Source organism: Carassius auratus, chromosome 15, assembly GCF_003368295.1.
Source record: "Carassius auratus strain Wakin chromosome 15, ASM336829v1, whole genome shotgun sequence".
NCBI lineage: Eukaryota > Metazoa > Chordata > Actinopteri > Cypriniformes > Cyprinidae > Carassius > Carassius auratus.
In genome coordinates, this window is record NC_039257.1 from 8,543,852 (window position 1) to 8,562,282 (window position 18,431).

An 18,431-nucleotide genomic window follows, 5' to 3' on the forward strand; every position below is an offset into this window, starting at 1 on the left:
CATGTCATGAAATGGAGAACATTTCTTTCTGTTCTCTGTTAAATGTCAAATCTTTACCTTTTTAATGTTATTTTATGTCTTTATAACCAAATATAGTTGTTTATAATGCAACTACATATAGTTAATCATTTTATACTTTTGTGTTTAGTTTATATTGCAATTATATAATATATTCTACATTTTGCAGAGTGATAAGGTTTCAATGGGCAATTTTCCCCCAACTTGTGATTAATTTATTTAAAAGTTGCTATCAGTGTGTATTTCAGTATTTCTTCCTTTATTTAAAATGAATATTTTTTAAATGTGTTTTAGGGAAACCCCACGTGTTTTGCTGTCGATTCAAACTGTGTGGATTTAACTGAAAATCCCATCATTTAAAACTAATTTTTACAAGAAGTTTTTGAAACGTATCAATTGTTTGTTTTTGTGAACGCCCATTGACTTGTTTAGATGAGAAGTACACAAATCAGAAAGTGAAAACATTTACAGTAAGTTGCTTCTCGGGAAGAAGGTCTGCATAAAAGGTAGGTCGTGGTTATTTATTATACTCATAAGTATTGGTTAATGTTTTGAAATTCTTCAAGATGAAAACCACTATGAAAGATATTGTTTAGACCTAGACTACATATTACTTAAAGTAAAATCGCCGTGACAAATGTTTCCTGAATGACTAATTCGCTGGTGATCATAGTGCTTTACAACACGACTGAACAGGACATCGCGTTAATTACAGAGTAATGAGTTTCAGGCCAATTTTATTCAGGTTGCTGTATAAAAAGTACTTTAATACTGTAACTAGTTTAAAAAGCCTTGCGCTGCCTAACAACTAATCGCTGAAACTGGTTTGTCAAGGATCCTCGTGATCTTTAGAGATGAGGCTGAGCGATGTTGCTGTTTTATTAGCTTGATATTAAACAGTCATTTGTCACTTTTTTATAAAGGTGTTCCGAATTACATATTTATCTTTTGTTTCCTTAACCTGCAAAAGCAATATGGTTCAGCCAGGCATTATAATACTAAGTAAAACTGAATGTTGTTTATTTACTGAAATAAGACTTAATTGAGTGATTATTTATTATTATTTATTTATTTATTTATTATATTTTTCTATTTTGCCTTCAGAGAGGAATTTGGAATTTGAAAGACTGTATCAGTTCATCTGTCTAAAAAAAAAACAGGACGGCACATGACGTACACAACTAGTTGGGCTACATGTTTCACCTTTTACTCTGACAAAAACTATTGTTTTGAGAGATAACAAGTTTGCTTAAAAACAAAAATGTTTACGGTATGTGACTTCTGTCCAGTATGTTGCATTTCTTACATTTGTACATGTTGTTTCATAATCTAGGATAGTCTGTATGATGAATTAGGTTTCTGGCCATATTTTGACCATTTGGTTAACTTGCTGCTACTATTACTTTTATTTGGTATATTTGCAGAATGATTGTAGCTGGAATGAGTTCTGAAAATGTAACCGAATACTGAGGCCCACTAGTAAGTAAGCAAATGCTTGGCTAATTGTATGGGTGGCAAGTAACCCCTCAATTATTACTTTGCATTAATACTTTCAATTAATACATTGTAATAGTTATAGACAAATTGGTTTCTTACTTCATGTAATATTTAGTCTTTAGTCTGGTAGTTAATCGCCATTTCTGTTTTCCTGAAGCACATCCCAGAAGGGGAGATCATATTTAAAAAGACCTGGTTATTAGGAGTCATCATTCAATGGATCAACTCAAGGTTGAAAAGCCCAGGTAAATGATCTTGATCAAACTCCATTTAAATTAAAGCTTTGTTAGTCTTTAGTATTATGTAACTATATTAAAGCCAAAATGTTTTATAACTCTCAATTGCACATTTTTAATGTCACAATTACACCTAGTTCATTGCGCAGCACTTGGTTCTGAATGACAGGGAGATCCACTGAATTAATGTTGTAATGTCGCTGTTTCACTGCAGCTCAGAGCAGCAAGGGAGATCAGCATCTCCATCTCCTAGCCATGCATCCATGAGGAGTGATCACTCCATGGGTCATCCAGAGAATTTAAAAGAATCCAGGTACATCAATACTTATTAGTTTTTTTTTCTCACTATCACTTTTCAGTTTTTAATTTTAGGCAATATCATTTAAAATAAAATAAAAAAGAGATAATGTTAACTATTTTAACAATTGTGGATTAAACGGTCTGCTATGTGTGTTATAAATTAGTTTAAATGCATAACAAGATTTATTTTGATTTTTCAGTGCTGCCTCACCCCTTGATAAAGTTCAAGAAGCAGTCCAGTCAAATCTGAGGGGCAGATTTCAGTGTTTGTGTGAAGGGATATCAAGACAGAGTGACCTCATTCCTCTCAATGAGATCTACACTGAGCTCTACATCACAGAAGGTGGAAGTGGAGAGATCAATGATGAGCATGAGATCAGGTGGATTGAAACTGCATTTAGGAGAGGAACCTCAGATGATACGCCAATCAACTTGAATGACATCTTCAAACTTTTACCTGGACAAGATCAGGCCATCAGAACTGTGCTGACTAAAGGAGTCGCTGGCATTGGAAAAACAGTCTCCGTGCAGAAGTTCATTCTGGACTGGGCTGAAGGGAAAGCAAATCAGGACGTCTACCTCATATTTCCACTTCCTTTCAGAGAGCTCAATTTGATAAAGGACCAAACATTCAGTCTTCAAGAACTTCTGCAACCTTTCATGGGAATAGAACAACTTGAAATCTCTCCAAATGGACGTAAATTCATTTTCATCTTCGATGGTTTGGATGAGTGTCGACTGGGTTTGGATTTTCACAACAGTGTGAGGTTGTGTGATGTGACTGAATCAGCCTCAGTAGACGTGCTGCTGACAAACCTCATTGTGGGGAATCTGCTTCCCTCTGCTCTCATCTGGATCACCTCCAGACCAGCAGCATCTGATCTCATCCCCTCCGAGGGGGTCCATCGAGTGACAGAGGTACGAGGCTTCAATGATCCACAGAAGGATGAATACTTCAGGAAGAGAATCAGTGATCAGATCCTCTCAGACAGAATCATCTCACACCTGAAGTCATCGAGGAGCCTCTACATCATGTGTCACATCCCAGTGTTCTGCTGGATCTCAGCCACAGTTCTAGAGAAGATGTTGAGTCAAGCAGAGAGTGGAGACATTCCCAAGACTCTCACTCAAATGTACACACACTTCCTGATCCTTCAGATTAGAAATATGCATGAGAAGGACTACGAAAAGAAAATTAAAGATACAGACATGGTTCTCAAACTGGGTAAATTAGCTTTTCAGCAGCTGGAGAAACGGAATCTGATCTTCTACGAAGAAGACCTTAAGGAATGTGAGATTGACGTACAAGAAGCGTCTGTGTACTCAGGATTGTGCACTCAGATCTTCAGAGAAGAATCAGGGCTGTTTCAGAGGAGAGTCTACTGTTTTGTTCATTTGAGTGTTCAGGAACATCTTGCAGCTTTGTATGTGTACCTCTCTTTTGTGAACCTAAGTATAAATGTGATAGACCAACCTAGTCTTCTACCCAGTGTTCTGACTTGTGCTACAAAAGGTTCATTATCAATATATGACCTCTATCAGAAAGCTGTAAAGAAAGCTCTGCAGAGTACAAGTGGACATCTGGACCTTTTCCTTCGCTTCTTTCTGGGATTCTCACTGGAGGCCAATCAGATGCTCTTACGAGGCATACTTAGCTCTGACAGCAAAGAGAGAATAGTTAATTACATAAAGCAGAAGATCAGAGAGAATCCATCTCCAGAGAAATCAATCAATCTGTTCCATTGCCTAAATGAACTGAAGGATCATTCACTAGTGGAGGAAGTCCAGCATTACCTAAAATCAGGGTCAGAAATAAAGACCACACTTACAGCCTCACAGTGGTCAGCTATGGTCTTTGTATTGCTGACCTCAGGGCAAAAACTAGATATGTTTGATTTAAAGAAGTATGTTTGGACACATGTCTTGCCAGATGAAAGTCTTCAAAAGCTACAACCAGTGCTTGAAGCATCTAGAACGGCAAAGTATGTCACGCCAGTAATAATCCTTTTTAGTCCTTATATTTATATTTATCTTGTTAGATTTTGCACAAGATTTTTCTGCATTAAGTTATTTTGGTTAATCTAGAAAGTTTGATTAATCTTAATTAAAACTCTGGAATCTAAAAGATTTGTGTAAATTCCAGAATTAATCTGCTCAATACGGTCTATACATGGTGGGATTTATTATTATTTTTCTTCCAGTTTTGGTGATCAGAACCTATCAAGAAAAAGCTATGCCACTCTAGCTTCTGTTCTTACATCAAAAACCTCATGTCTGAGAGAGCTGAACCTGGCTAAGAGTAATGTAAGTGATTCAGGACTTAAGCTACTCTGTGATGGCCTGCAAAATCCTCAATGTCGTTTAGAAACACTGAAGTAAGTTCCTCCTCTTTTGTTTTTTCTTCATTTTCATAGATTTGGTTTATTTACCTAATTCCTTTATTGCCAAAATGAAATAATAATAAAGTAGTAAATATAGTTCACGCTTAACAAGACAAAATACATCGTTAAGTGCAATCTATGAAAAAGTCTTACAGTTTTTGCCCGTTGCTTGAACACTATAGACCCATGCTTAGACTAAAGTAACACAACTTGAAGCTTTTGTTACCATACCTCAAACACATTTACCCATACCTTAAACAAAAGCGCTGCTTTGCACTTTAGTTGCAATTCTGCAACACACTTACTCCTTTATGCAACACACATATTCTGCATACTAGACTCTATTTCATACATAAGACACTTCGTTCAAAACATCAGGTAATTGCTACCACTCAAATACGCAACTGAAGGCACTTACTTGCAAAACTGAACACCAATCAGCCAGCTACAAAAAGCCCTCAGTTTAGCCATTTCAAGAACTTTGCATGCATGGATGGAGGGAGAGCAAGAGGAAGAGGAAAAGCAGGAAGAGGAAAAGCAAGAGGAAGAGGAGGATGAGGAGGTCGAAGAGGCCATGCACGGACCCATATTTCTGATGATATAAGAGCAACTTTGGTGGACCATGTCATCAACCATGGCCTGACTGTGAGGGAAGCTGGGCAGAGAGTCCACCCACATGCCGCATGTCTCTTCTGCAGGCAATGTAACAGTGGTGACATTCAGGTGACAGCAATCCATGGATGGTTTCAACATGCAAGGGGATATTTTCCCCGGTGCCTAGTGGGAGAAGACATTGCTTGCGATGTCGATGAGGCCAACAGACGGCGGGATCCATGAGCCCACGAATGCACAATTGCCATGATTTTCTGTGTTTACAGTATAGTGTTTTTTATATTATATATATATATATTTTTTTTTTTGTTTTTTTTTTTTTTTTTGCTTTATCTGAATTAATGTTACTGCAATGTACAGTGATACAATGTACAAAATTGAGTAGGCCTATTTGCTTTTTTTGGTTGTTTGAAAATGTGCCTCAAAACTGAAGTGTTTTATATAAAGTAGACTAGTGTATTCCCCCTGATCTGAAAGTGTATGCATAAGATTGCAAGTATGTGTCATTTTGTCATCAGAGTTACACTTTGACAAAGGAATGTTAGGTTTTGATAGCAGAGTTTAGGTTTTGATAGTAGAGCTTCAGTTTGACACAGATGTGAATGGTATATTTCCCAGTGTTGTGTCATGTTTACTTGTGTGTAGAGTTTTGGCACAATGAGCAAAGTTTTGCAAAATGTGTTCAAGCAACGGGCAAAAACTGTAATAGGCAAGTAATCATAAAAATGTACCTTCAATCTTAAAAATAAAGGCTTAGAGATTAAAAGAGATTAAAACTAAAGATTTTGCCAAAAAAATTTTGCTGCTGAGTGCTCCTGTTGATGTCTTGGTAGCAACTGTTAACTTTGTAACTGTTGCTTCCAGCTGAAATACGTCCCCTATCCATAATTTTGCTTTCTGCAGTGAAAAAGTTATCTACCGTATTTTCCAGACTTTAAGTTGCACTTTTTTTCATAGTTTGGCTGGTCCTGCGACTTATAGTCAGGTGTGACTAATTTATCAAAATTAATTTGACATGAACTGAGAGAAATGAACCAAGAGAAATGAACTAAGAGAAAACATTACCGTCTACAGCAGCCAGAGGGCGCTCTATGCTGCTCAGTGCTCCTGTAGCCTACACTGAAAACATAGAGCACCCTCTGGCGGCTGTAGACGGTAATGTTTTCTCTTGGTTCATGGTTCAGAATTATTGCAAAACTGACATTGAGAAAAAGTCTTTAAATGAAGAAACCTCTCTCTGTGTGTGTGTGTGTGTGTGTGTGTGTTTTGCAGACTGGAGTTTTGTGGTGTTTCTGATAAGGATTGTGATTTTCTGGCTCTGGCTTTGAGATCGAACCACTCACATCTAAAAGAGCTGGATTTGTCTGGAAATAAACTCACTAACTCCGGATTAAAGATTCTTTCTGCTGAATTACAGAATCCTCTTTGTAAACTTAAGAATCTGTGGTAAGAATACTTCTAAATGATCCTAAAACACATATTTTGACATTTGGTTTTTTGTTACCATAAACAAGGTGTCCATTAATCTACATTTGATTTCATTTCCTCTTCAGGATTAGACTTTGTGGTATCACAAGTGATGGCTGTGCATCTCTGGCGTTAGTTCTGGGATCAAAGCATTCATATTTTAGAGGGCTGAATCTGTCTGGGAATAGATTAGGAGATTCAGGAATAAAGAAGCTTGCTGAAGGACTAAAGAATCCTCACTGTAAACTGGAGATATTGAGGTAAGCTTATCTCACAGACTAATGTACGGAGAGTCATATCTGACACACATTAATGAATATTGTATGCTGTATATTTTTTGAAGGTTGAGGGATTGTGGTATCACAGATGAAGGTTGTGTTCTCTGGCTTCAGCTCTGAGATCAAACCCCTCTCACCTGAAAGAACTGGATCTGTCTTGCAATAAACTTGGAGACACTGGATTGCGGAAGTTATCTGATGATCTGGAGAATTCTGACTGTAACCTTGAGACACTCAGGCAAGATTTGCATTCACCACATTTGTCAAAATAAGTCCTTTGTTCGAAAGCTAGAAACAGAAATGATTGTAATTCTCTCAGCAGGTTAAATCATTGTGAATTCTCTGATGAGGGCTGTACTGCTCTGGGTTCAGCTTTGAAATCAAACCCCTCACACCTGAGAGAACTGGATCTAGGTTGGAATAAGATCGGTGACTCAGGTGTGCAAGCACTGTTTGAAGCTTTGAAGGATCCAAACTCTAAACTGGAAGTTCTGCGGTAAGTTAATTTGAAAATCATGCTGAAAATGCAGATTTAAATATTTCTTTATTTTCATATTGCAGACGGTCCACTGATTTTCAATTCATCATATCATTCAATTCAATTCAAGTTTATTTGTACAGCGCTTTTTACAATACAAATCGTTACAAAGCAACTTTACAGAAAATTATGTTTCTACAATATTTAGTAGTAGCTTATGGTGGTGACTGTCAGTTTGTGCACGTTTGACAGGATTTTTAGAAAAAATGAATACAAGACGTAGACAGCTAGACGACAAACATTATTAATAGTATTCATTAATAATTATTATATGATGCAGTCACATGTGTAGCAATATTTGTTAGTTCTGTTTGTTGATTCAGGGTTAGCATCATCTCTTCTCAGGTGTTCTGGATCCAGACTGGAGCTTGTGAATGGCAAAACATAGAAACGAAATAGAGGCATCATTAGCATAGCTGCTGATCCAACAAAGTAAAATTAGTTTAACCCAAGCTAATGAATAAAAATGCACATTTGATCAGATGCAATTACACCAGGGGTTCCCAAACTTTTTAGCCCGCGACCCCATGATAAATGCGCTGCTGCCCCGCGACCCAACACCACCCCCCCCCCCCAAAAAAAAAAAACACCTCTCGTCGCGTGAAATGTAGTACAGCAAATCGATTTTATGCCCAGTCTCAAAGCACACGAAGTTATATTTTATTGTTCTGTGTGCAAAATCAGTGTTACAATTCTGTATGAGCTGCTCGATATCCACCTGTTCTCTCTCGGAAAGTAACTGTGCAGCTATGTTGGGTTGAACTCGTTCATTATTCTGCCATCAGGAACCAGTCGAGTAAGTCTGAGCTGCTCACACGCGTGCTCACACCCGTGCGCGCGCACACACACGCGCACACACACACTCCTGCTAATCCGCTAGATGTGTCACTTTATGCTTTCCATGGTGACGCGTCATTGCTTGTCACGTGACATACCGCAGCAACAACAGAGCTGAATGAATGATCTGCTTTTGTCATTTTTCCTTTTTTATTCAAAATATTAACAAATTTGTTAGATATGGTATGAAATAGCTGATATTCCGATTGTCAAATATATGCAAGTGGAAGTGTTTTGTTGTTTAAACACCTTTATAACGATCGCGTTAGTTGAGCTGTATGCGCGTTGGGCGCCGCCATCTTAGTTTGTGCCGCAGACGCAGTTCAGAGAATCAGATCTGTTGGATTTACAACACGTGAATTCATCCACTTCTCCCGAAATACATAAAAGTAAGTGGCTGGTGAACTGGGAGAATAATGGAGTAAACTTTAAAGTTACTTACACAATGTGTATCTGATATGAATAAAATGTGTCTAATTATAATGAAAAAGATTATTATTGCCTCTTCCTTTGACATCAGTGTGTATTTTACAAACTCTAAATGTATTATTTTTTCTAGTACTTATATGTCTGAAACCTAAAATAAACATTATGTGGTTGAAAACACTGAAAGGTTGTGATGACAGCTCTGAGCGCACTTGTCTCTGGCTCAGCGCCAGCCAACTCGCGAGAGCACATTTGAATTTCACGTCATGCACTGACCGGTGTGGTCGTACACTCCAGGGACTAGCCTAGACTGATCACACCGGTGTGATCGTACGTGCGATGCGAAAGAGTTAAATTAATTGAAACCATGGGGTCGCGACCCCTACTTTGGGAACCACTGAATTACACTCACAATTTAAGAGATACATTATTTGAATGCTTAGCGAAAGAGATGCGTTTTTAATCTAGATTTAAACAGAGAGTGTGTGTCTGAACCCCAAACATTATCAGGAAGCCTCTTCCAGAGTTTGGGAGCCAAATGTGAAAAAGCTCTACCTCCTTTAGTGGACTTTGCTATCATAGGAACTACCAAAAGTCCAGCGTTTTGTGACCTTAGGGAGCGTGATGGGTTGTAGCGTGGTAGAAGGCTAGTTAGATATGCTGGAGCTAAACCAATTAGGGCCTTATAGGCAAGTAATGATCATTTGTAACTGATACGGAACTTAATAGGTAGCCAGTGCAGAGACTGTAAAATTGGGGTAATATGATCATATTTTCTTGACCTGGTAAGGACTCTAGCCACTGCATTTTTGATTACCTGTAGCTTGTTTATTGAAGAAGCTGGACAACCACCTAGAAGTGCATTACAATAGTCCAGTCTAGAGGTCATAAATGTGTAACCCCTCTCAACCGGGTCCTCTCTGACGCTCTGAGCGGGGCTCGAACCCGGGTCTTCCGGCATGGGAGGCGGACGCACTAACAAGGAGGCTAAATGGCTACAGCCACTAGCGTCTGTCGCTAGTGCGTCTCTTGAGATCGGGGAGTGAGGTTTACCTGCACAGCACTACTCGCTGGCCTCCGTTACACTCACCCCCCTAAACCTCACTCCCATCCGGGTCACGGCACCAATGTAACCCCTCTCACCCGGGTCCTCTCTGACGCTCTGAGCGGGGCTCGAACCCGGGTCTTCCGGCATGGGAGGCGGACGCACTAACAAGGAGGCTAAATGGCTACAGCCACTAGCGTCTGTCGCTAGTGCGTCTCTTGAGATCGGGGAGTGAGGTTTACCTGCACAGCACTACTCGCTGGCCTCGGTTACAAATGCATGAACTAGCTTTTCTGCATCAGAAACAGATAACATGTTTCGTAGCTTGGCAATGTTTCTAAGATGGAAGAATGCAGTTTTTGTAACATTGGAAATATGATTTTCAAAAGACAAAAGATTTTCATTGCTGTCTTATATAACACCCAGATTTCTGACTGTAGAGAAAGTAACCGTACATCCGTCTAGTTGCAGATTGTAATCTACAAGATTCTGTGTACTGTTTTTTGGTCCAATAATTAATATCTCTGTCTTATCCGAATTTGATTGGAGAAAATTATTTGTCATCCAATCTTTTAAATTTTTAGCACACTCTGTTAGCTTAGATAATTGAGAAGTTTCATCTGGTCTCGTTGAGATATATAGCTGAGTATCATCAGCATAACAGTGGAAGCTAATTCCGTATTTTCTAATAATATTACCAAGGGGCAACATGTATATTGAAAATAGAAGGGGACCTAGAACGGATCCTTGTGGCACTCCATATTTTTATTATCACAGAGAGAGTCATCAATCTGTTCAGTTTTACATAATTATTTATTGCATAGTGGATTTCAAAATTATGTTTTAATGAAAATACATTCTCCAGCTAAAGATCATGTTATTTAGCAAGAGCACAAAATAGTTTTATGTAGAAATTTGTTTGTTTGACACAACTTTATTTGTTTTTACCAACAAAAAACAAAAACAAAAAAACAATGTATATAAAAATCAACAATTCTTTTTTTTATCTACAGACTGAGGGATTGCAAAATTGCAGAGAAAGGTTGTGCTGCTCTGGGTTCAACATTGACATCAAACCCCTCACACCTGAGAGAGCTGGATCTTTCTCAAAATAAACTAAAAAGTTTATGGATTAAAATGCTCTCTACAGCTCTGGAAAAGCATGACAGCAAACTTGAGATACTGCGGTAAGATCATTACTTTTGCTCTACATCTTCTCTGATAGGGTGAATGAAACAGTCCTCCTTAATCAAAATCTGTCCTTGCAGTTTTGAATATTGTGGTCTCACAGATGATGGCTGTGATGCTCTGGCATCCGCTTTGAGATCGAACCCCTCACACCTGAGAGAACTGGATCTGTACATGAACAATCTGGGAGATTCAAGAATACAGCAGTTCTCTGCTATGAAGAATGACCCCAACTATCAACTCCAAAAAATACAGTTTGGAAAAAATAATTTTTAAATGCAGACCAGCATTTAAAGAAATACAATTTTCTTATTCTTCTGCACTGAAATTATCATTATATATCTGAAAATGTAAAGAAATTGATAATGAGACCTTTCACTCCATCTTATTGAAGTCTTTGTACTTTAGACTGAGATTTATTTAGTATTGAGTTAGACTATTTAGTAGATCTCCAGTGACTTTTGTTGACACTAACCTTTGTCAGTTTTCCACATTGCATGCCACAAGGACATAAGCAACAAGCTGGACAATATCCATGTTGTAATCAATTCCTCATACTGTAGCAAGCAAAATGCCATTGCACTTTGAATTAATTTTTTTTACATTTCATAGTTAACGGTTTTAAGCAATTTTGCAATTTTGTAAGGTTCTCTCAAAACTTGAATTATCTTTTGTGTCTGTTTTTTTTTTCTCTCTTTATGTAAAAGCTAAACTGATATATGCGGAATGTGATTGTTTTAAAATGAATGTATCCTACACAAAGTTCTTGTTCAAACAACACAGTTTTTAGCAATAATATTGACTTAATTGCACAGACACTGAACTTAACTGAGCTGGACGATGACATCACTGAATCAACAATGAACCCCCCCAAAACGGCCTATTTTATATTGTCCTCATTATTGACACACCTTTTTCCTATTTAACACTGTAAAGCTGGTTTATCACAATCTGTATTGGGTAAAACGCTATATAAATAAAGGTGGCTTGACTTGACAAGCCAATATTACATTTTATTTAATCAAGTAAACCTGTGATATTTTTATACGCACCTACTGCTAACATAAACAAAAATATGTAAGCTACTAAAATATGTGAAACGGATAGAACGTTATTCTGACCCTTATTGTCCTGCAGATGCTGGCAACTGTGGTTTAATGACTACTTTAAATAATTGAAGTACATAATTCCAGCTAAAAGACGTTTTTTTAATGATAATCTGTCTTTTTTTTCGGTCCAGTAATTCAGTAACTACTGCCACCTAGTGTCTGCATTCTGTCAGCGCAGTTTTACAACGTGTTTTGGTGTCGACATCGCTTGAGACAATTACACATAATTCCACTAGAGAGAGCTGTTTATCAGAGATAATCTGTAAGAGTTCCAAAATTTCACTTCCATTTTACGTAAGTGCAACTAAGTGCAACACTCTAATGTGACAAAGATTGATACTGATATTAAGATTTGGATCTCAGTAAATTTGTGTCATTTCAGTCTATAGGTTTAACGTTACACATGACTGAGGATGTTTATTGGTTGCGAAGGATTAGCAGGATAAACTGTGTAAACATCTGAAGATGAGCAGGTTAAATTTATTACATGTATGCATATACAGTGGGTACGGAAAGTATTCAGACCTCCTTTTTCACAATTTTTCACTCTTTGTTATATTGCAGCCATTTGCCAAAATCATTTTTTTCACATTTATGTACACACAGCACCCCATATTGACAGAAAAACACAGGAAAATAAACTTAAATGATTTAGCAAATGGCTGCAATATAACAAAGAGTGAAAAATTTAAAGGGGGTCTGAATACTTTCTGTACCCACTGTATGTGCCATAGCCAAAACAGGTGCATGTTGGCAACCTTAGCAATGTAAAGTTCAAAGGTCATGTAGATTAGATAGATAGATTGTTTGTTGCATAATGTTAATAATAGGTAGCAATATCGAAGTATGAGCACTAAGTGGTCAAGTTAGTCTGGGAAGCATCAGACAAACACACTCCAATCAATGCATCATTGCTCAGGAAAAGGATTATTCAAAATTTATTTTTTCCTGAGGCTCTTGGTTTGCATCTGTTTCTTCTCTTCTTTCCTCCTCTCTGCTAATCAGGACCTATGAATGTTTATTGAAGTATTGAATTCTCGTGTGTGTGCGCGCGTGCACATTAATTAATCACTTGGGTGTGCCTACGCAAATACCAACATCATAGTCCCATCATGATCTCTGTAACATTTATCCCATGGGACTCTGTACAGATTTCTGAGCATGTCCTTTAGGTACAGTGAAAGCTGAGTGACTAAATGTGATAACATCCAGGGTTTATAAAACCAGTGAACATCAGTGTGACATACATCTTTGTTTCTTCAGCTACAGTCTCTGCATGTCCTATAATTTTTATTAACAGATAACTTTCTATTTATAAGTTGCTTTAAAACACTAACCTCAATTATTGTTGCTACTTTTTAAATGGCATTTAATTATCACTTATGATCTAAACAAAAAGTTAAACCATTAAACCATTAAAATTATTAACCATTAGATAAACCATTTTAATTTTTATTATGTAAAAAACATGATTAGGATCTAGATTTTATATATATATATATATATATATATATATATATATATACACACACACACACACACACACAATTATGACTGGCAAAGTGTCATGTTCCACTGTTAAAAACACAAAGTGATTTTCAAAAGTTCTTAATTACCAGTGAATATCATGTTTCATTCAGCATGCATGAGAATTGAAGGTACATTTCAAGGTGACATTTACAAACAAGATATGATTTTGTAAATAATTTAAAAAGTATGAAAATGTTAAGTATATAAGTAATGTATTCTGGACACATGAAATGCTAACGTTAGCTGTGAACTTTTAGCATTAGTGAAACACAGGGTCATTTTTTTTCATCCAACAAAAATTTATTGAATGAATTTTCACCACAAAATGAAAATGAGAGTTGAGATGTATTGGAATGGCACTTGTTCATAAATCATGAGGTTAAAAAGACCTCCTGTGATGTTTGTAAATACACTGATGGAATTTTTTTTTTAAAGTAAACTTGTAAGTATATCAAAAAAAAAAAAAATCCCTTAAAAGTGTTTTAAGCGATTTCCACTGGGCACATTTGGACTTGCAAATGTGATTTTCGTTTCATATTTGAGTCTCAGTAATAGTCTATATATGAAAGTGTGTGGTCTGTGCCATGTTTGCTTAATGCTGATGATAGTTGATAAGCTTCCACTGTTGTGCAATGTGGCAGTTAAGGATGAACGGTTTGATTGACAGCTCAATGGTTAAGTATTGATGATCAAGGCTGCAAATGTCTTTCTAGTCCTCTGTTGTACAATGACACTTTCTTACTTTTCAAATGTGATATTTTATTTGTCCATGCATAGGCCTATATCAGTGGCTGTAAGGATTTAATTGTTAGTATTTGTGAATATGTGGTGCGACGTGAGCTCTCCAGCTGCATGAGGGGTCAAGTAATGTGGTCACGTCGCATTCCAGTCAGACACACTTGCCACGCGACAGCAGCAACACGATCCTCGGAGCGGAACACTACACACACACACACACACACACAATAGTTTAACTGCTCTCTGTCACGATTTCTCCGCGCGTTTCATTATATTACAGCTACACCTCAGTGGGTTTTGTGTTGTCACCTAAACGCCTACATCTACCAACGAAATGTCTTTCTCTTTCTTTCCCTCAACCTGTCTGAACTTCTGTTAATCAAAGTGACGTTTTATATTCTGTAGCTCTTAAAATGAGGATCGCCTTATTTCAGAGTTTGCTGGTTACATATATATGTGTGTGTGTGTGTGTGTGCGTGTGTGTAACTGAGTCCAGTAGGTGGCGCTGTGAGCCGGACACACTTATAATGGTTATGTTCCAATAGCATACTAAAATATTGGTTACATTATTTCCGATGCTTAAATATATTTAGTTTTTTTGTAATTATTTTTTTTATCGACAGTGTATCAGTATAGAGCAAATGAGGTAAAACAAGACAAAATTTTCAATTTTAGCATAGAAAATATGCATATTCCAATACAATAAATAAAATATTTGAAATATCAAAACAAATATAAACATAACAGAACAATATTAATAAAAATAACTTTTACTAAGCCCCAAAGTACTTTGTTTTTGCAACATTTTATTAAATATGCTTAATTAATATATAATATAATAACAGGATGGCATTGCTGAATTAATATGATAAGGTAACATGCCAACATTCATTATGGAATAATGCCTACTGTTTTTCTGTGACTGTTTTAGCAGGTATCATACAGTGTTTTGTAGTGTTCAGTGAGTGGCTAGTATGCTATTTTGAACATAGTCATAGTCCTGTTCAGTATGTCTCTTATATTGATGATTATGTTAAACCAGGGCTATGTTCAGAATAGCATGATACACTTACTGTTTTCTTCAGAATATAGTATCAGAACTGTTTACAGAATATGAATGCATTGAAACCAGTATTTATCACAGCACACTGCACTGAATGGGTCTCACAGCCAGTATTTCACTGACTAAACAGAGAGAAAAAGGGATAAATCACAAAAAACTGTAGCTTTAGTTTACAGTGTACAGTTACTCAAGCTTCACAACCATAGAAACACATTAACTATCACACCAGGCAGAGCAGCATTCCGGCATACTCTCTCCACCTTATACATGATGTATTACTTCAGGCCTATTAGAGATCAAGATAACAGGGCTTCCTTAATTAGAGATGCACACACTGCCTGCTTAAACGTTAACTTGATCTCTATTGCGAATTCTCCCAATGTCTAACACCTACACCAACTTTGTCAAGATACAGGTATGATTTTTATTTTTATTTGCTTATACTCAAACATATATGCATAGCTGTTGCTTCTGAATTAGTTTGCCTCACAATAGTTACCAGTGTTGGGGTAACCTATTACAAGTAACGTTAATTACATTATCAGATTACTTTTTTTGACGTAACTAGTAAATTAGTGCATTACTTTTAAATGTACAATGAAATAGAGTTATTTTTTCAAATCGCCTAAGTAATGCCAGTTACTTAGTTTTCCCATTGACACCTTTCCTGTCTCCATGTTGAGAGAAAATGGGATTGACATGCAGACAAAGAGGCATTTTCTTTAGCTGGGGGCTTAGTAATGACATTATTCAAAAACAAATAAGCAACCCCAACACCCCAGGTGATAAAAAGTAAAGCAAAAGTAATGTAATGCATTACTTTCCATAAAAAGCAGCTAAGTAATGCAATTAGTTACTTTTTTATGGCGTAACACAATATTGTAATGCATTTCTTTTATAAGTAATTCTCCCCAGCACAGATAGCTATTTGAACTGTTATGCCAGGAGATGTAGACAAGTTTAGTTATATTCTGTTAGCCAAAGGAAAACCCATATTAGTTTGACAGTCTAATCTGTAGTAATATTAATAATTCTTTCTACTGATACTCATACTACCTTTTGTACTACGGTTGATAGTGTAAATGGTGTTCTTGGTTATAATAGTAGTGGTGCAAGGAACAGCTAAGAGACTGGAGATAATGAATAACCATCATTAGCCATTGTTTGGGGTTTACCTGACTATAATTTGTGGGTGTTTGAATTACCACAAGAGAACAGCTAGATCTTGTACTTATAAGCTTTATTTGAGTAAAAAAAAAAAAGGTTTTCTTTTAGGTATAGGGTTTGTCATAGTGTATTTTATTTTAACACCTGTTCTTCTTTTGTGTGAATTTTATGGAGGCATGCAGTTAATGTTACACCTCTCTGTCTACATAGTTAACCAGAGGCTTTCTTCGGGAATATGTTAAAAGAATACCCATAATGATATACTTTTTATTCACTATTGTTTTTACCTTTTTGTTTTTTAGGCACCTTGTAATTAAATGATCCCACGTAACTGTATAACATTCAAAAATTTACCATCCTTTGGTTTCCAATCTCTGGATGCTGGAATGATTACATCCAAATGTGAACACACCTTTATCCACTCCATCTTGGCAAACAAACTGTGAAGGTACCAATATCCTATACAATCAGACTACCAGCTGGCTTGTAGTGTCCCTTTCATTGTATAGAGTGATGCAAATTGTTCTGGGCCAAACCAAAAGTAAGCCTGACCCTGGTTCCCTCAACAAAATCTCAATAGGACATTTCTATTTGCTTTTGAAGTGCAGATAAACCTCTGTAACCAATGTTTATGATTCTTATGAACATTTTCTTCACCATGGCTTCAGACTTCACAAATGAATACAACCTTCATGAATTATGAAGGCAAAATACAAGTGTACCTGTTTGGCATTATATTGTATAATGTCCCTGACAACCACTTTAGTCCCTTTTAGAGACTTGTAATCATTCCTGATTAATTTTATGTAGAGTAAAACATGAAAAATATCTTAAGCTTGCGTTAATCACAAACATTAATTTGGCATTTAATCAGGGCCGGCACTAGCCATTTGGGTGCCCTAAGCACAAATTCTTGCTATTCTACAGAACTATATTAAACATTTTAACTACCATCAGTTTTCAGAGGCCCTACAGAGGCACACTCCTACATTTCCTAGCTGCAAAATCAGCTACCAGCAGTGTTGGGAACGTTACTTTAAAAAAGTAATTAGTTATAGTTACTCACTACTTGTTCCAAAAAGTAACTGAGTTAGTAACCGAATTACTCTATAATAAAAGTAACTCGTTACCAGGGAAAGTAACTATTTGCGTTACTGGAGAAAAAAAAAGTTGGTACATGTCAGAGAATTTTTTTCGCAGTTTTCACAAGTCTGTTGAAATGAGTAGAACAGACAGGTACGTAACTTTCAATATGTATTGCACGTCAACAGACAGCAAGAGTTGTATCCTGCACTTCAAGTATTATCTTTGTAAGAAAAGTGTTTTTGGCCACTAGCTTTGTAGATGCGTGTCACACATTGCATGTAGCCTACACATTACATGCATGTTCTTGCCTTTGATCACAATGAATTTGAAGTAGTGCTTATATCTTCAGAGGGAGATACCAGAGGGAGACTGGCACAGAGATTCACCTTTTTCTCGACTAATTTGGTCTAGGCCTATATTACTTTTGTATTGCTTTTGTATATTAACATGCTTTTAGAAATATTTTATTTGTTATTTATACTATTTAATCAAAAATCCCTTAAAAAAACAATGGCTTTAGTATGATGAAACCAGAAGTGCTAAAATGCAAACTTGTTTCTGGGTTTTGGTCTAAAAATTCAAATAAAATAAAAGACTCTCTTCCGTTGAACTGAATGTCCCAAACCCTTGTATTGAATGGGAGCATGCAATTTTTTTTTATCTAAAATACGAAATATGCAAACATATTTATGTTTTATGTATAATATGGAATTGCAGTTTCCGAATGAGGTCATTGTTATTACCCAGAATCTGTCAAATTCCCTTTTTGTCACCCCCAGCCAAGGATTCTCTCCTTTTCCTTGTTCTTTCACCTGTACCCATTATTTTATAGGCTCCTGTACCTCTCAAGGTGCTCTTGCCTGTCAAACTCTCAATCTGGAGGCCATCTGCAGGGGGCTTAACCGTATCATTAGA

The 18,431-nt window shown here is 36.7% G+C and overlaps 1 protein-coding gene across 1 annotated transcript; it reads left to right on the plus strand.

The window, feature by feature from the left end:
• The first annotated feature begins 346 nt into the window (after positions 1-346).
• On the plus strand, positions 347-11,839 carry LOC113114949 (NACHT, LRR and PYD domains-containing protein 12). Its single transcript, XM_074559955.1, is given in 13 exon segments — positions 347-524; positions 1,443-1,497; positions 1,673-1,760; positions 1,966-2,064; positions 2,252-4,033; positions 4,253-4,426; positions 6,317-6,490; positions 6,598-6,771; positions 6,855-6,886; positions 6,889-7,027; positions 7,112-7,285; positions 10,649-10,822; positions 10,904-11,839. Coding segments are annotated over 11 exon segments (3,147 nt in total). The 5' UTR covers positions 347-524; positions 1,443-1,497; positions 1,673-1,731; the 3' UTR covers positions 11,100-11,839.
• Positions 11,840-18,431: the final 6,592 nt, after the last annotated feature.